This window comes from Citrus clementina, unplaced genomic scaffold (assembly GCF_000493195.1).
Source record: "Citrus clementina cultivar Clemenules unplaced genomic scaffold, Citrus_clementina_v1.0 scaffold_6, whole genome shotgun sequence".
Lineage (NCBI taxonomy): Eukaryota > Viridiplantae > Streptophyta > Magnoliopsida > Sapindales > Rutaceae > Citrus > Citrus x clementina.
In genome coordinates, this window is record NW_006262139.1 from 18,310,558 (window position 1) to 18,330,285 (window position 19,728).

The following is a 19,728-nucleotide window of genomic DNA, read 5'->3' on the forward strand; positions in this document are numbered from 1 at the left end:
ATGATTGGTTGATGTAGCTAAGAATTTGTCTTATTCATTTTTGCTACCCCCTTGAGCAAGTTATCATTTTTCCTCTGCTCAAGTATAAATGTGTGAACACCATGTATATTTCGATCATTCAAGTTATAATATTAAATGAAGAATGTTTGTTTTCAGCTCTGCTTATTTGCATGCTTAAGCAATTCATAAGAATTTAAGTGACTCAACATCCTAATTACATAAAACATAACATTATTGACAAACTAAAGTGCTCCTACATGGCTTTTATTTATCTTTAGTAAATATGTATCATATTTGAAAAACTAATGAAAATCAATGAAGCGAGCTTGGTATGTGCGGCTAAATTAGATTTCTAATTCAAAACTCGTAATGCAACTTGCCCACGACTAATTTCGTCATCGTTTTGCTAGTTAGTCAATTTAACAAAATGATTAAATGACAACTTTCCCATCTTATCCATTCGACCACCTTCAATTTTCATTTTCTTTTTCATTATAAGTAGTTCGCACAGGCTTTGATGAAGTAAATAAAGAAAATGGAAGCTAATACATGTGGTTACAAGCCTCACAGTTTGTTTTCCTTGCCCATATCAAAGCCACTTAAACCCCATGCTTCAATTGGCAAAGCTTCCACACCACCACAAAGGTTTCCACATAACTTTTGTAAACTTTGAGAACGTACACAAACGCTGCCTCGATTCAAGCGTTCATAAACTCTTCAGAAGAAGAATATGGCTTCCCAAGCTTTAGATTTGAAACACTCCCGGATAGTCTTTTACATCGATCACAACAGGGCGTTTATTCTTTTCGTAAATTAGTTAGAAACAATATGATGTTGGATAAATTTCTTGATTTGCTCACCAAACTCAACGATTCTTCTTCAAGAAATGGCAATCAACCCGCAGTGAGTTGCATAATCTCAGATGGGTTCATGCCATTCACTATTGAAGCTGCTCAACAACTTGGACTTTCTGTTGTTATGTTCCTCACCATCTCTGCTTGTAGTTTCATGGGATACAAACAGTTTCGGACTCTCAAAGAGGAAGGGCTTGTACCACTCAAAGGAAAAAGACAGAAAAGATTCATCTTCAATTCTGAAATATACCCATTAATTTAATTCTACTTGTGTTAATTAATTTGCAGATGAAAGCTGTTTTACAAGAGAGTATTTGGATACTGTTATTGACTGGATTCCTGGTATGAATATTCGAATAAGGGACCTTCCAAGCTTTTCTCGAATAACTGATCCAAATGATCATATGTTTAACTTCACCTTGGATTTAGCTGAGGTTGCATCTAAAGCTTCGGGAATTATCTTTCATACATTTGATGCATTAGAAGTACAAGTTTTAGATGCTATCTCAGCTATGTTTCCGAATTTATTTACCATTGGACTCCTTCAGCTTCTTCTCAATCAGGTAGAACAACAAAATTGTACGTTGAATTCTATTGGATACAATCTGTGGAAAAAAGAAACTGAGTGTTTGCGATGGCTTGATTCAAAAGTACCCAACTCTGTGATTTACGTAAATTTCGGAATCGCTATAGTTGTGAAGAAGCAACAATTTATTGAGGTTGTTGCAATGGGACTTGAAAATAGCAATCACCCGTTTTTGTGGATAATTAGGCCTGACCTTGTCACTGGTGGTGGTGACACAACAATGTTGCCATCTGAGTTTGAGGCTAAAGCTAAAGGAAAGGGTTTTATAGCAAGGTAGTTCCCACAAGAGGAAGTCTTGAACCACCCATCAATCGGAGGATTCTTAACTCACAGTGGGTGGGGTTCAACTATTGAGGGTTTGTGTGCAGGAGTACCTATGTTTGTTGGCCTTTCGAGGGTGATCAAATGACTAATTGTAGATACACTTGCAAGGAATGGGGCGTTGGCATGGAGATCAATGGTGATGAAGATAGGATTAGAAATGAGATTCAGAAGTCGGTGAGAGAGTTACTGGAGGGAGAGAAGGGTAAGCAAATGAGAAACAAGGCCTCAGGGTGGAAGAAATTGGCAGTAGAAGCTGCAGCTCCTGATGGACCTTCATCTAAAAATTTGGAAAAGTTGGTGAATGAAATTCTTTTGCCAAAAGAGCATATACCAGCCGAAATTTAATACACTGCAATTTGGATGAATAAAGTTAAGCGTCTTAATTGTATTGCTTGTTGATGTTGTAATATAAACTTTTTGGTAATCATTGGGCCTTCCGTCCAGTGGACAGGACCCTGCACTCACAATCGTGAGGGCAGCGGTTCGAGCTCTCATGATGCATATAAGGGCTTATTTCCTTATTTAATTATGGTATATTATTAAGTGAAGACATTCTTTTCCCTTCAAAATATGAGTAGAGTAACAGGGTTTTCAAAATATGAGTGGAGTAATGGGGTAGTGGAGTAGACACTTCTCGAATATGGACAATGCTATATAAGAATTAATAAACACGTAAAAGTGGGGTAATGGAGTAGACACTCCTCGAATATGGAGTAATGGAGTTGTGGAGTAGACACTTCTCGAATATGGACAATGCTATATAAGAATTAATAAACACGTAAAAGTGAGATAGTGGAGTAGATATTCCTCGAATATGGACAGTGTTATATAAGAATTAATTAGTCCTAGTAATTATCTGATTATAAATATCATATCAGTTGTAATTTGAGCATTAGTCTCAAATTCAAATATATATATATATATATATATATATATATATAAAGCAAAACACTGGAAATCAGTTTCTGGAATACATGGGTGTCGTAGTTGCAGCTTATGTGGAGGATAAGGATCGAAAAGATAAGAGAAAACAAGCGCTCATTTAATATTATATCGTACAGGTAGTGCTTAGATAGCTGCACAAAACTTTATATCAGCAAGTTCTTTTTAAGGAAAAATACAAAAGCTACGGACCTTATTTCCAGCGTCGTCTGTTTTTTTTACATATATAGACAATCTTGAATGTAAAACATCATCCTTTCGTTAACTATTTTTTTTTTTTTGGTCTTATCTACGAGGTATTTTGGGGAGGGCCTCAATTGTGGGAGACACCTTTAAGCCCGTACCACAACTCAGACTAGAAGTCCCCGCTCGAACCGGGAGGCACAGGTTCTCCCAACAAAGGCGACTTCCCTGCGACTCGAACTGGGGAGCAAACCCAGTCAAGCCACTTAAGGGGACTCCATTGCCAGTGGAGCCAACACTTTATTGGTATTTCGTTAACTATTTTGATGCATGAGAGGGGCAAGTTTTGGATGCCTTCTCATCTATGTTTCCAAATTTATTTTCCATCTTTCCACTTCAGCTTCTTCTCAATCAAACGAAAGAACAAGATGGCATTTACACTCCAAGGAACCCAAGTCTGTCATTTATGTAAATTTCGGCAGTGTTATAGTAATAGCAAAGCAATAACTCATTGAGGTTGCTATGGGACTTGCTAATAGTAGTCACCAACTTTTATGGATAAATGGGTATGACCTTGTCACTAGTGACACAACAATTTTGCCATCAGAGTTTGAAGTTAAAGCTAAAGGAAAGGTTTGAATGTTTGATAGCAACTTCAATGTCTACAAAAGGAAGTTCTGAACAACCCATCAATAGAAGGATTCTTAACTCACAGTGGATAGAATTCAACGATTGAGAGTTTATGTACTGGCGTGCCCATGATTTGCTGGCCTTTTGAGGGAGATCAAATGTCAAATTGTAGATACACTTGCACTGAATGGGGTGTTGGCATGGAGATTAATGGTGATGAAGATGTGAAAAGAAATGAAGTTGAGAAGTTGGTGCGAGAGTTGATGGAGGGAGAGAAGAGTGAGAAGATGAGAAACAAGGCCATCGAGTGGAAGAAATTGGCAGACGAAACTACGGCTCGGCGTCTACAAATTTGGAAAAGCTGTTAAATGAAATTCTTTTCTCAAAAGAGCGTTTGCAAACACAAAATTGATACAATCAACTTGTATGAATTTGATGTCAACTTCTGTCATAAGCTTAAGAATTATGTTAACATTTATGTTACTACAACCAAAATACCAGGTTTCTAAATATATCCCGAGAAGAAAAGCGTTCCGATTAGCAATCGAACTCTTGCCCTCCGAAATGGGGGACGAGGGTTTGACCACTCGCGCAGTGGCATAGGGAGCATGCTATCGTGTGTTGTATCAGAATTCAGAAAGAGAGTTTGGATCAGTTTATTTAAAATTAAAAAAAAAAAATTTTATGACATGAGTATCATAATAATAAATATGTTCAAATTTTACTTTTCAAATGTCTATTTATTCACCCACCTATTTTGTAGAAGGGTAAAAAAATAATCTCTCCTCTAAAAGAGTTTTTAAATAAGAAAAGTTAATGATATTTTAATTAAATCTTTCTTTTAATCAAATTTAATTACCATTCATTTTATCACTCCAGTTATTTTAGTCAAATCTTAATTAGTTAAGTAATTTTGTGTTAAATTTACACGTCATTACTATTATTATTATTATTATTATTATTATTATTATTATTATGGTGTTTTAAATATGTTTATCTTTTAATAATTTTGTTGATGTCCTCTTAATATGTTTTTTCTATTATGTTTGCCAATATAATTTAATGCAGCTAATTAAAAAAACTAGTAATTAATAAATTAAACATGTAATATTAAATATAAAATTATTTGAAAACATACAACAATTTAAAGAAAAAATATTTACCGTGAGATGTGTATGAACTTAATAATATTTAATAGGGTTTAAAAAATATAGATATATATCTATTAATTTTTTTAAAAAAGAAAATAAATAATAATTATAATTTTTTTATCTCTCCAATAAAAAATAATAAAATATCAATAAAAGAAAAAAATTTACCTGTCAATATTAAAGAGTGAAAAACACATCTTATTTAAAAAATCCTAATTAAAGTGCCATTTGAAGTATTTTAATGTTGATGTGGTTCTTCAAATAAGATTTTAAATAAATAAAATCTTATTTGAAAAGCTTTTTAGCGATGCTCTTATTCTTTTTTACTAGGGCATAAGTGTCGAACTTATTTAACATTACTATATATATATATAACGCAAATTAAATCGAGAACAAATACAAGTTAAAGGCCTCTTAAAATCCACCAATTGATGAATGAATAACGAATGTAACTTTTGTTTGCCCAAAACGCTTGATTCTGTGAGCAATTATATTTAAGCACAATGCTTCTCTCAGAATGAGAGAAAGAACTTACACAGCAACCCACTAAAGAGAGGACAGGTATAAACTATAAAATTCAAGCATGTAGTTATGGTGCAGCTTGCTCAACTATTGTCACTGATTTCTTTCTCATTGTCCAAAATGCAGTGAAGTAACGGTTCTGCAAAGACGATCAAACATAATGAGGCCAAACAACCATAGTTTAGCAGTACCTATTATTACTCAAGGCCTGAAATACAAACACGCATAAGTGTAGATGTCCTTTCGACACATGAAGCATTCAAAACGCAAATTGACACACCTAAAACAGAGCATATGCATCCCCATGCCAACTGAAAAAATAAAATTATAATGTGCACGGCAGAAAGCTTACTTGCATCATAGACCGGGGATTAGTAGTATAGGTTGTCTCAATGGTCTTTTCCTTCTGCATTCCAGGACCAAGTAAAATTACACATTGCTAAGCAAAAAAGTAATTCATGCAGTTACCAAAAAACAGATAAACATGGGCCCAAATTTACCTCAAACTCAAAACCATAATGTAAAGCAACCCGCTTTACATCTTCTAAACTCAGTTCAATCGACATTTCCTAAAGCAAAGGAAAGGGTGAAAGAAAGAATAAGACAAAAAGCAACAACATTATCATGGTAGTAGTCACTAAAGATATCCACAGCATGTATAGGTGTGAGTTTTAAGGAAATGAAGCTTACATCTTCCTGCCCATACAAATCTGCAAAGTGATAAAGTAGCGGCCCCAAATTTATCCAAACCTGTCAGCCAAAAAATTTGTCAAGTACACCAGAAAGTACTGAGAAACATGACATGATAGAAAAAAGAGAAGGGGAAAAAAATTAAAAAAAATTATTGATCCAAATATAGTAAGAACCTACACCACCATCTTTGAGAATTCTTGATATTATTTCAATGTATTCAACAATGTTATGTGCAGTATCAATAAAGAAGCAAGTTACAACTGCATCCCAAGCTCCTGCAGATACCATAAAAAAATGAATAAAAATATGGCAGTGTTTGTATGTCTCTAGTAAAATTCGGGGACAAGATGATGTTCTGGATCAAAATTAAGATGTTATATTGAACCAAACATGCAAAGCATGCAGATGCCGTTTTGATGGAGTGGGGTGGCAACACCTGTAAAGTCTTTAAGAAGCATGCAAAGCTGATTCTAATGTCCACACTAAAATTTGGCACAGATCAACATTTGGATACATCTCCCTCTTCAATCTCCTAAATAGATAAAGAAGCAAAGGTAGATACCTCTAGGGTTCAAACACTTCATACAAGCTTATGATGAGGGAATCCCACGGCAGAAAATTGCAGATAAACTATATCAAAAACTTGGAAATCTGTTAATGCTCAACAAGTCTATAGATAATGATTGCAGGAGCTACCATGAGACTGGTATAGCATTCATTAATATTATTAATTGAGTAATGCTAGAGATCCCAATAGTTGAGTCCCAACTTGAATCCCAATTGATGTGACATTCATCCATTGTAGAGTATTAATTTTGCCAGTTATAAAATTACTATCCAATAGATGAATGACACATAATAGTTGGGACTCACGTTGAGACTCAATGTCCCCTTAATTTTATTGTTATTAATATCCATATCAAAAACAATATATATCCAATATTAAGAAATAAGATATATGAGAAAGCAGTCTTTTAGTTTCCTACCTACTTGGCTTGGGTCACTGTAGACTTCAACAAAGTCACCACCACACATAGAAAAACCTTCAGTAATCCCAGCACTGCTCCCAAGGAAAGTAAATGATGCAGATTAGAAATGAAAATGATATCTTTTATCCAAAAGAAAAATGGAGTTGTAGAGAAAAATTTATCCAAAATAAGGAAAAATCAGGTGGCAAGTTTTTCTAAAATAGGTTACCAAGAATACAAGTGCATTATTTAACTTGTCCACTACCTAGCCATCCATGAAATGAAAATGTCATGCAAATGGAATCATTATACAAACTTGGACTAAACAAGCAGCCAGATTCTCCTTACTCTGGGATAATCAGGAGTCAGTTGAGAAGTCTTTGGCTTAGGTAACTCAAGAGAGCCTCCGAAAGGCCAAATTTTGGGGAAATTACAAAAGTTAAAGATAACAAACTATATGGCAAGTGAAGAATTAGAAAAGAAAAAGAGACATGTACAGCAGTATGAATACCTTGCCGGATGAATGTCTGGGATTGAAACAGGACGAAGTTGGTCACTGTCAGAAAGTGAATTGCAATTGCTGTGGATCCAAGGATATATATTCCACTCCCCAGCAGTTTGAGTACTGAAGTGATCAAACAGAAAGGAAAATGTAGCAGAACGTAAATTCTTGTCAGAGATGAATTCTCATTAACTAATGAAAAAAATGCATGAAGAAGTTCGATGAGGAAAATTTGTCATCAGTTCTTACTGATTAAGAATAAAACTTGAGCATATCATCATGTAGTAGGAAAATTCGTTTCCCTGGCTTATAAAACCTGGCATGCAGCATGAAAAATGTTGGGTGCTGTTGAAAATTAAGGGTAGTAATTGTAACAATTCAACAGCTAAGGCAAACCTAGACGGGAGATCTCCAAAGCCAGCCGCCCAAGACCAGCACCAGGGACTAAACAGGCAGGAGGGCTGCAAACAATTTTATAATGTCAATAGAGACTAGAATAGTTGCAACTGTAGTACAATACTAAATATTGTTTTGAACATGACATGATCAAGATGAGGTAAAATTATTGCAAGTAAGATCACTTCTCAAAATGAGAAGATCAACAAAGAACTCCAGTATACCTCTCCTTGGATCGATTTGGGAATAGAGCGTCAAGTTCTTCAAGAATAGGCTTGTAGCATTGATCACGTTCTGTTTTTCCCTGTATCAAACAAGTAAAATTGCAGAAATGAATAAGGCTTGGCTCCAAGTTGTAATGATAACTGCTAATTTAAAAATCAATTAAAATTAAACGTTACCTCTGCTGCCCAGTCTCTAACTATATTCCTTATTATACAACGGACCTGAAAAGACAAAGACAGTTATGGATTTCAGTGAGTATCACATCAATTGTCTTATTTGACAATTTTCTATTCACGTATTGCTTCTCATTACCTGCAAAATTCATCATAAATTAATATACAAACTATTTATGATTGTTTTTGCGATGATACCCAAACCATTCGTATCCAAGACCAATAACTATGGCACGCAAAACAACATAGCCACAAACAGGTCCAGAGACAAAGAATTAATATACCTTATCAACGTCAGCTAACGGAACATTCAACTGAATTGACGGATCCAACCAGTCACAAGCCGGTGAAGATGCCTGAATTAATGGCCAGCAAAAAAATAGTTTTACTATGATGCAACTGAACAATTTAAATTACAAAGTGAAACGAAAGGAGAAAGCAAGCGAGAGAGAGAACAGAATAAACAAATAACTTTCTAGTTGCATCTGAAGGAAAAGAAAGGTGGAAGTGAAGGTAACAAAACAAATCTATTTGTTTAATATAGCGCAGCAACAATGCAATACTGTATAGACATTTGAGTAACTATGGATCATACCAACTAAAGGAAAAGTTCTTGTAAATAGGTTCTATAATCACATATCCCTGCCTATAGGATCTAGATAAAAGAGTAATAGCCTGTAATCTCTGACAGGAAAGCCATACAAATGGCTAGTTTCCAAGACTGTAGCACAAAGTTGCCATAATTCATTCTTCACAGTACTCATTTTCTCTCTGTGAAAAGTCAATGCATGCAGTTAATCTACTTTTTTACATTCACCAGATAAAATGCAATACCATTTAATTAGGCACTCCTTACATGGATCATAAATTTAAGCTTTAGGCTCAAGCAATATAACTTTATTAAGCTCAACTTGATCAATCTCACAATTGTGTCGAGTCATCCCCAAAAGCAAACAGATACAAAATTCAAAGACTTTAATATATAACAGGGTGATTCTTTTTTTAGGAGGGTGACAGAGGGTTGGAGAGGGAAGTACAGCATCCAACATAAATCAAAATTTTAGAGAAAAGATACTAAAATATTGTTAAGATGAACAATTGACATTACATTGCCATTGGAATCAGTGAAATCATTGCTACAACTTTGGTTTGTCTCCTCTCTATTTTCCAATTTCCCAGGGCAGCTTGCAGTTTTATACTCAATGGGACCTTCTGCTTCTTCCTCCTGTTGTTATCTACATAAGTCAAATTTCATAATGAAAAGGACATAAACGAATAACCAGCAAATGCATCTTCATCTGTTATCATTAATCAAGGAGTTATCTGATTGTGCAGAGACCTCATTTGTAGTCATCTCGTTTGCAGTCTCAACTACTTTACTCTGTTCATTGCAATTGGCATGATCAGCTTTGGAACAACACATTCTTCCACTGCTTGAGGTAGAGTGACCAGAGCAAACATTCATTCCATCAGATTGATTATCATATTGGGTATGACTAACATGAGAGTCCACACAAATATCCATGTCCTGGCTCATATCCAGCGGCGGATCAAATGCCTGCCAAGTAGATATTTCAAAACATCAAAATAAACAATGTCTAATAAATCTATCACGTCAACATAAACAATGTCTGTAAATCTATCACTCTTAGAAAGAAACATGGGCTACAACTCACCTGAAGCATAGCAAATATAAAATACGAATTCATCGAAATACACCTGCAAAATCAATAGCCAAACTAGGCAGTCAGCCAAGATGCTTCACTTAAGTCCATCATACAGAAACACAGCAGCTTTCAGTTCCAAAAAACTTCATCACACTTGCACTAATAGCTGCTAAATGCTTAATGCTGGCAAATGCCTAGTTATAATATTGATAAAATAGTACCAATATTCGATAATAATGAAATATTTTACCTTCTTAGTTTTTTAAACTTCAAAGGGTAGTGGGAAAGTAAAGCCTGTAATGCATTATTAAGAAAAAATTAATCAACAGCAGAAAAGGAAAATAATATTAATAATAACAGAAACAGAAGATAAACTACCTTGTGGGAAGGCGGAAGCTTTCTAAATGACTGTTCGTATCTTTTGACATCTTCTTCTGCGGCTTCAGGGTAGCTGTATTTCGAATAAAGGAGGGGGAGTACATTAAATTATTTGCTAATCAAATTCAAATATAAATTTTTTGACTATTTTTCTTTTTTTTTTAATTTTTAAAAATATGACTATGGAGCATAAATAAATAATAAAATAAAAAGGAGTACTTGAGATAGGCGCTGATGATGCGACGAAGGGATTTGACTTCGAGGGCTTCTTCGAGCTTCCTTTGACGACGTCGTTCCTCGTCTTCCTCTGGCAACTTCACATCAATCTCTCCACCTCCAGACATTTTTCTGATAGCTGCTGCCTGTTCGAGACTGGAGAATGAGTGTGGTCTGATTTTGCTCGTCTTCTTCTAACTTTCATCGTATAATCACATCGTTCACTAGTCCCACGAGACCTAATCAGAAGTTTGTTGGGCTTTAACATGGGCTTACTAGCCGGCCCGTCACAGCCCACAAGAAAGTGTTTTAGGGATAAATTTTCATTGATTTTTTCTTCCTTATTATAACATTTCGCTAAAATATACTCGAAAAAAAAAAACGACAATATTTGGCTAAATCATTTGAAAATTCATTAAAATAAAAATCACAACTGAATTTCATGAAATTTACCATTCGTGTCGAAAAAAGATATTTATATATCCTTGAGGTGGTTAGATTAAGTTTTAGTCAGGTCAGAAAAACTATCCCTCAATTATCTCAAAAATATAAGTAATCACCACGAATTTCTAATAATATATCAGAATCACTCAAGTTTTTGTTTTATAGTAATTAATCAATTTTTGTTAATTCCATTAGTCATTGTTAAATAATTTATAATAAAAAATTATTTTTGTCACTTAAGCCTCTCGAAATATCATTATTGTCTTTCTAAATAAATTTAAAGAAAAAATAATCTTTTATCTTAAATTCTTTAACAGAGTGATTAATGTTAATGAAAAAATAACCGGTTGATATAAAACTAAAAGTTAAGATAGTTTTAAAATTTTATCAAAAACTCGTAAGGACCACCTATACTTTTAATATTCTTGAGATAGTTTAGATATAATTTCTAAAATATTTATATTGTAGTGTTCAAAACTAAAAATATAAGATATAATTCCATCAAGTGAAGTCTTACCAATGTTATGGAAATTGATTTATTTAATCGATGTTAAAGGTTCATCCTCATCGGAGAGTGTAGCTTTCAAGTTATTGCACCAAACTTGCTATTGTAGTTCAAAAGTTGCATTTATTTCATCCCACGCTTGTGAATTGTGATACTTAAACTTATCATCATCAATTTTTATTTCACAACTACAACATTTTTCCAAAGGAAAGCAAATGTAACTTTTTAAGCCATAGCAAGACAAGGCCTCAGCTAATATGATCCATTGTCCCAACGACCAAAAGGGAAAGAACAAGAAGAAGATCGTATACTTGAATTCGTACGCAATGAATATAACAAAACAAACAGAATAATTTACACACGATATTATACAACCTCTTTGACAAATTTGGCTCGGATAAACTTGAATGACTTCCAACAATGCAGCAGTTGAATCATCACAAAGCCAAAATGGTATCCAAAGCGAAACGAATATGAAATTATCAATACCCTTTGATGTTAATATCAATCTGTCCAGTTATAAAAGGCAGGCAATAACAAGCAAATAATAAGAAGCAAAAGAACATCAGTACGCTGATCTAACAATTGTCAATGTCCGAACAATATTTTTCAGTTAATACAGGTTTCTAAGAATTCATAACAAACTCCCTCTGTCCCCAAAGAAAATACATTACCTTTGAACATAATCACAGCTGACTTTTGAACAGTATGGAACAAAAGTGAGTTTTTGATAAGTTTTCTGAAACCAAACCACCTGTACATATTCTCTATTCCCCCACCTAAGCTTCCAGTACTTTTGTCTGGAGTTTCATCAAAGAGCACCAAAATAAAGCTCCCCAGAAGATAAAAAACACTTCCAGTCACCAACTCCCATCCATCATTTTCATCATATTACACATTTTTATGCATCACCATAAATTCAAGATGAGCATTTAAGTTTTTTTTTTTTTTTTTTTTTAAGAAAAAGGAAAATAAAACATAGAATGCTGAACCCTTAAAATGAACTCCCTAGTTCAATGCGCAACCTTGCACCTAGTGTATACAGATTCCATCCTTATGCAGATTCAATTTCCCAAAGCATCCAAAGGAATCATACAATGAGATTACCCAGCAACGGCATTAAGACTTTCAAGACATATCATCCCTTCACTAACCTCGCACTGATTCAGAAATTATTTGGTTACCATGGCCAGCACAGGGGATGGATTCAGCATTGGACTCGCATTGGCTGGCAAAATTTCTTAGAGAATTCAGCTGTTCGTCGTTAGTGTGAGGAAGACTAGCGCGTAGAAGCTCCCTGGGCATCTCTCGCTTTATAGCCTCTGAATTGTTAACTTCTGTGCTTGGCTGGGACTGCTTTATTGTTTCATATTTACTCATGCAATACTTGGTCAGAAGATCGAAAAAATTGTCAAATGAAGCATGCCAAAGGTCAAGATTACGCATGCTACCAGCAGCATGGGCTAGCAGTTCATTTGCTCTATCAAGAACTGATATTAAAATTATGGTAGCGCTATCACCAGCAGGGCTTCCAAGGGGGCGGAGTGGTGGCTGCTCTGAAGAACAAACAACTGCAATAAGACAAGCACTAAGTGAACGAAGGTCCATGGTTTTAACACATGTGCATACTGTTTTTGCAAGATTACTTGTTGTCTCAGCTGCAGCAGGATCAGAAGGAAGGCCACCAAACAAAAACCTCAAATGACGGAAAATAGCCATGCAGACAATTCTTGTAAGCTCACTACCAGGAAAGAGGAGCTTAAGGAACTTGATGAAGAGCTTCCGGCCCTTAGGAAGAGAGACCAACCTAAGGAACACAATATCATCCTTCAGAGCTAGCCCAACTGGGTGGCCGCTTTTGCCAAGTGGATCAACAAGCTGAAGTGATGCTGCCAATCCTTCCAGCAGGGCCTGCCGCCTCTGCCTAAGCTGAACACCACCATCTTGAGTCTGACCAGATTGTAAGAGCCGGTCAATATCATCTATATCAAGAAGAAGAGAAAGGCCATCTTCAATGGTGATCCTAGCTGCAAGCATTGGTTCCTGTTCCAGAGGCTTCTCTGAGACTTTCTGATCAGTGCTCCCATCAGAAGAACCAGAGGGAGGGTCCACATCCAGAAGTGGACGAAGCCTACGTATGGAAGAGAGGGGAATTCTCCCAAGAGCATCAGCTTGAAGATGTTCTGTGCTATTGCGAGCTCGAGAAGGGAGCTCCTTCAAGTGAGACGGACAGAAATGGCTTTTCATCCTTGATCCAGTAGATTTTTTTGCAAGACTAGCTTGGTGGTAATAATCATCTACATATGGGTCATTGCTATGTGTCGCTGCATGCTGCATTTTAAGAATACTTTCGATCTCTTCAGCTGTCATATACTTGGATCTGAATTGCACCCACCCACTATCACTTTTCTGACTACTAGCATCGGAGCTTTGATGGGACAAACGCGTACCACCTCTGCTTCTATGCGACGTTTTTGGTTTATGATCCCTAATATCAGCTCCATGCATTGCCTTGTGGGATGATGAATGATGGGCGCTGTATAGTTGGGGTTGCAAAGCTGAAAAATGGGCCAAAGATGGTGGAACTGGATGGTGCATTCTTTGCTGTTGCAATTGCTGTTGTGGTGACATCAACTGCGGAGAAATCAGGCCATTTTGATAGGGTAACTGTTGTTGCAGTAAATTGTGCAAGAGGCTGGAGTGATCACCATGTAACAGACCAGCATGGCTAACCCAGTGATTTTGCAGCCTGTTATTAAAAGAAAGGCCAGGCGAGGTGATCTGAGACATATTTGCACCATATCGCAAACCATGAGATAAGCCAACCATGTGAAGGTTAGAGCTGGATACAGGAGAGAGATTTGGTGCAGTGAAAGGTGACTGAGATCCACCAGATGGAGAGGGAATATTCAGATGGCGAGGTGAAGCCTGCTGAGACCTGCTACCTGGAGGAGGGAAAGACGTGAAACTTGATTTGGGAACAAGAATAGGTTCGGTAGAGAAATGATGCTGTGTTGGCTGCTGGGGATATGAGGATGTTCTGTACAAAGGTTTTGATTCTGAAAAAAGAGCAGAAGAAGGTTGAGGTTGAGACGACCATCTCTTTCCTTCCTCAGAATTTTCTAAGTCAAGCATTTGCTGATCTAACCAGTTCCCAAATTCTCCATCTTGTGCCCAGTCTGTAGCTGTTGAACCTGAAAAGAATTGACATCAGCTGAGGCAGGAAAGAATCTAAGAAGCTCAAAATATTTAAAGCTGTTGTGAGGAACAAATTCATACAACTGCAATATTGCTTCAAAATCTGGCAAATTGAAAACCTTCAAACCATTTGTCAATTAGCATCACTGAACCAATAAAAAGCAGAGCTCAAAATAAACACTTGTAGGTTTAATGCAATGAAATCTACTAAGCCATAAATTTGTATGCTGCCATAATGTTTTGGAGCCAAATTAGTCTTCTTTACCCCCCCCCCCCCCCCCCCAAAAAAAAATATCTGTTATCCAAATTGAATTCTGGTTTCTTATACATAAATATCAAAAGGCAATTAGCAAATTCTCAAATTCTACTAATACATAAACATCAAAGGGCAATTAGCAAATCCTCAAATTGTACTACACTATAGATAAGAAACTAGACCTTTACTCTTATATTGTATGTATAATTCAACTAGTCCAACATTCTCATTCATAAATAAGAAACTAAACCATTGCGATGGAAGAAACAATAGCCAAAAAGCTAAAACCAGCAGAGATGTGAGAGCAGAGAAAAAGTACCCTCAAGTACCCACCTATAGGTTTATGAGTGTCCTTTTCACTCGTGGGAGAATATAGTATGCATAACATGTCTTTTAAGAGTAGATAAACATGTTAATATTTGTCTTGTGACAGAATCTTAAATGTGCAAAGTAACGAATGATGAGATAATGATGCTTTTGGACACAAACAAATTGCATGAGAGTGGACTACAAACCATTAGCTTCAACCCTACTTTTAAGTTGCGATAAATTAGGTGTTACTGTTAATGGTATGCCAAGTAAAACTACTGTATAGTAGCAAGCAATTAACACAAGTGATACTATAACACATTTATGTATCAGCTTAAAGGTGAATTGTCTGATAACTACTAACTTTGAAATAGAGCATTGTTGTACAACATCCAAGAACATTGATAGAGAGACTAGAGAGAGAGGATTGAAGAGACTTCGTCAAATGACAGAGCACTAATTTGCTTTACTGTGAAACACTACTGCAGTTTAATTAAGCTCTTAATTCTTCCAGATAGCAATCAGCAGTTGTTGCACGTGTTTACCAACTCCTAGTAATCACCAAAACCAACAAATACCACTGACTGGCAGGAAGAAAATTTCCCCCTAACGCACATAAACATGGTTATGTAGAACTTCAGGACTTTTACACAACATTTCACATATGTATCATCACAATTGCATTTATGACAACCATTCATAAAGATCTTCAGAAAAAATATAGAAAATATCAAACGCAGATTTCTAAAATCAGAACATTTTTTACTTGTGTCAAACAATTGACCAAAGCATCCCACTACATTATTCACAGAAGTAAAAGATCACTTCAGACTGACATAGTCTTTCACACATATAGCTTGCAGCTGTGATTTCATAACATACATAAGATAAAAAGAAATAAAGATAAATATAAGAGGTAATTGGCAGAGCAATCTATGAAGACTTGAAAAATATTCCAAAAGATGAAGGCAGAATAATAGAAAAAATTTCTACTCACTTTCCCTTGAAAATGATCCAGATCTATCACCAATAACTCCTGGGTTTCGTGGTCCTGTCACAACTCTGTTTAACTGCAAGGCAGAACAACAATTTCAGAATCTACCTTAACAGAAAAACAAATGCAGAATCTACCTCAAAAAGCTGTTTTTTTTTTTAATTTCCACTGATGCATAAGTGAGAGAGCCATTTCGAACGACAGTAAAAACGACAAAGCAATAGTTAATCATTTGGTGTAGTCATTTAATGTCTGGATTCCAATTTCAAGCACAACAATCAAAAATCAGTGAGGGAGATCTAATAGACAATAGTTACCTTGAATTTTACCTTCAAACACATGCATGGGCCTCTATTAATGCAGGATCTCAGTAACTGCTACTAAAATTTCTTTGTTCCTCACATATATTAGCATGTATAATAGTGTGCCATTTCATATGGGCTCCAAACTTGGCATGTATTAGACTATCGTAGAATTAAAAAGAGTAAAAAAATACAGTGCTAATCATTCTTTAAAAAACAACATAAAAATGGAAAATATTCATAGAATTTAACATTGCCAAGCGTTGGAGGCTCCTCAGCCACAACTTTTTTTTCCCTCCTTTTCTCTGTGACTAAATTATGACTCTCAGCTGTACTAGTAGGTGAATTGGGCTTAAAGTGTAACATGTATACAAGTTTGCATTGAAAATTTGTCATGCATACAGTGAACATATTTTTTAATCAGCATTTGCACCAACAAAAAGGAAAGAGTCTGACCTTTGCAAACGTAGTAGTCAAATCATCCACATCAGACAAAGAGCCTAAACCTAAACCCTGCAAACCAAATATAAGAAAGAAAAAGTTAGGGCCACCTCATGAGTGTGTTATGCAGTAGACAGTAAAAGTGAAGTCAAAATTTGAAAAGAAAACATGAATAATTCAGCCTCACAGATAGAAACAATGGCAAATGCCATCGATAATTTTCTTTTGACAGCAGCCATCAAAAATTAAATCAAGAAAAAAATTTGCATATCTCATAAATAATCCCAACAAGATACTGCATTTCTCTAAGAGACACAATATGCAGAAGATAAATTCATGCAACTGCATATGCACCTAAATGTTTATGAAAACTTACTAAAAGTTATCAGAATAAAGAACAATAACTAACAACTTAATTTCCACAGCAGACCCCAATTTCCTAGTTGTGATGAACAAAGAAGAAAGAAGTCCGAAGCTAAGCGAGTTGAAAAAAATTGAATTCAGTCCCATACAAAATAGAGCATTTTCCTCATTGGAACTTTCAAACCTTCTCCTTATTCTTTCTAACTAAACTACCAATAAATAAATAAACGCCATTGCCACCTATCTACCAAGAATAATCATTTACTATTTATCTCAAAAGTTCACTGACAGAATGGATGCCGAAAAATATTTTGTTGCTGTCAGATCTCTAATAAACATGTGGTTTTGTCCTCTATACGTTCAGTGGGATGGACTCAGCTTAAAAGACAGACACTAATATCCTCCCCAATTTTAATGCAAAATGTTTCGTAGGTTTCAACGCCAACAAAGAATCAATCACCTTAGTACAAAACACCAGCCAGATCAATTATACAGCTTCCACAGGACTAAAATTACATTGCAATATAAGGCAAGAAAGAAAATCTTACTTCTCCTTTGTCGAACAAATGATACTCATCATCAGTTACCGATCCAAAGACAGGAGCATTATTATCTCCCTCATCTTCGAGTCCCCCTAATTCAACTTCCTCCCCAACATTTTGACCGAAAAATTCATACTGCGACGCATCAAACATCGCACTCCCTGCAACACAAATCATCAGGTAACAAAACCAGTTAACAACTCAATGAACAAATCAATACACCCAGCTGCCCAATCAACAAACTTCAATAAACACATACAAGAAACAAAGTCTTTTTTTTTTCTTTTTTTTTGGTTGGGTAAAAATTAAAACTTTGGATTTCTAGAAGTGTAAAGAAATGATATTCGAATCAAAGATTTAGGGGTTCAGAGAGATACAAAAAGAGAGAGCTAACCGGAGGAGGTGCGAGTGAAGTTGAGGAAATCTTTGCCACGGGATCTCTCCATATTTACAGAGCAAACCAAAACCCTAAAACGATAAAACAGTGAACTAGAGAGTACGGAACATGATCGTTTGTCGGAACCCTAATTAGGGTTTTGGTTCTCTCCCCGAGAGAGAGAAAGGGATGGGAGAGAGATGCTAGAAATGACGAAGATCAGACTTAAGGCAAATTTTTATTTTTATTTTTATTTTTTACAAAAAAAAAAAGAAGGAAATACTTTAATTTAATTTTCCAAAAAAAAAAATGGGGCGTAAAGGAGACACATGTGCACGCTGAAGACAACGACGGTCAAGGGCCAGCCAACGCGTGTTCTCTTCTTCTGTAGTTCGATTCTTGCAAGCAACTACATTACACGCGCACGCCTCCTTTTCGTTTTTCTTTCAGCTCCCTAGATTTGCACATAATATCATATTTTCCTATACGGTTTTGTATTTCAACATTACAGCCCACTATCGTGGCTTTATATTAGTTAACTTTTGCTGTGCATGTTGACCGACTTTGAACTTATGTAATAAAAGATTTTTCTTTTTTTTAAAAAAAAAGAATACATACGTTGTACTTCAATTATTCAATGATATTATGTCATGTGTTTTTGTTGTAAGTTGTAAATATTATAATTCCAAATGTTTTTTTTTTTTTTTTTAAGCATTGTGAATGAGATTTACATGATTTCATCCATACAAGCCCTTCCAAAGTTGATCTCTTTTCCACTCTCAAAACCCACACCATTTTATCAAATCAAAACCTAAGAGGTATGTGTGATATGCTTCAATTAATCCTCGTGGAAACTTATAGTTTGTTCTTAGCGAATATCGCCTTTTTGCTGGTGATGGAGCACGACGGTAGAGGATGATTTGATCCATTGGTCCATCTAGCTTTCCAGAATTGAAAAGGATTAATTGCGTTATGCGATTCTTATTCAATATTATCACATAGAATGATAAATTAATAAAAGGATAAAAGTGTAGCCATTTTTTCGGATTGGTGATGAGTTGTGGGTTGATATTATGATCTATCTTTCGGTTTAATCATTTCCTTTTTTGAATGTTGAGGAATTGAAGTTGACACATTATAAAAAAAATGATTTAGAAATAAAAATTGTACGTATCAACTTACATTGAAAAGTCATTTATATATATATATATATATTAAGGTGCGATAATGAAGTCGAGGAAATCATTTTTTATTTCTAAATTATTTCCTTCGGTATATTGTTTACATACAGATCATGGACTTCCTTTGCATGTGTGTATGCATGAAAAATAACGCACGTAGTAATACGTATAAATAATAAAGTCAAAATCCTAAATGATAAATCAGGGTCAACCCATAAATCGTGCTTAGAAAAAGCTCTTTTTAAGGAATTTATTAATTACACTTGATGAAATGAAAATTCTACTTCTATATTATTTGATGTGTAGTCTTATGATTTGCGAAGAGTTCACATGCTGAATAATTAGAATAATATATAATCCTTACTTACAATAATATAATTTTCACACATAGAATTGACCTAGTTCAA

At 35.3% G+C, this 19,728-nt stretch overlaps 2 protein-coding genes and 1 pseudogene across 4 annotated transcripts; 1 reads left to right on the forward strand and 2 right to left on the reverse strand.

Moving 5' to 3' along the window:
* The first annotated feature begins 315 nt into the window (after nt 1-315).
* LOC112097395 lies at nt 316-2,109 on the forward strand (annotated as a pseudogene).
* A 3,001-nt stretch (nt 2,110-5,110) lies between these two features.
* Nucleotides 5,111-10,607, reverse strand: LOC18039551 (carnosine N-methyltransferase). 2 transcript variants are annotated; one of them, XM_006429687.2, is made up of 18 exons: nt 10,414-10,607; nt 10,195-10,267; nt 10,067-10,110; nt 9,826-9,868; nt 9,489-9,707; nt 9,258-9,374; nt 8,434-8,505; nt 8,153-8,197; nt 7,976-8,055; nt 7,752-7,816; nt 7,605-7,671; nt 7,365-7,478; nt 6,872-6,945; nt 6,063-6,160; nt 5,883-5,942; nt 5,693-5,761; nt 5,545-5,598; nt 5,111-5,331 (listed from the first exon to the last, which is right to left on the reverse strand). In XM_006429687.2, the coding sequence occupies exons 1-18, from the start codon at nt 10,536-10,538 to the stop codon at nt 5,260-5,262; spliced, it is 1,491 nt and encodes a 496-aa protein (XP_006429750.1). In that variant the 5' UTR covers nt 10,539-10,607; the 3' UTR covers nt 5,111-5,259. The 2 variants fall into 2 exon arrangements, 1 of the variants encoding a protein (XP_006429750.1); XR_002904954.1 differs by lacking the exon at nt 5,111-5,331 and having other exon boundaries at nt 5,576-5,598; nt 6,059-6,160.
* A 1,212-nt stretch (nt 10,608-11,819) lies between these two features.
* On the reverse strand, nt 11,820-18,389 carry LOC18038355 (protein PAT1 homolog 1). 2 transcript variants are annotated; one of them, XM_024181612.1, is made up of 6 exons: nt 18,159-18,389; nt 17,771-17,925; nt 16,875-16,931; nt 16,120-16,192; nt 13,006-14,553; nt 11,820-12,930 (listed from the first exon to the last, which is right to left on the reverse strand). In XM_024181612.1, the coding sequence occupies exons 1-6, from the start codon at nt 18,208-18,210 to the stop codon at nt 12,509-12,511; spliced, it is 2,307 nt and encodes a 768-aa protein (XP_024037380.1). In that variant the 5' UTR covers nt 18,211-18,389; the 3' UTR covers nt 11,820-12,508. The 2 variants fall into 2 exon arrangements, with proteins under 2 accessions (XP_024037380.1, XP_006429752.2); XM_006429689.2 differs by having other exon boundaries at nt 11,820-14,553.
* Between the last annotated feature and the right edge of the window lie 1,339 nt (nt 18,390-19,728).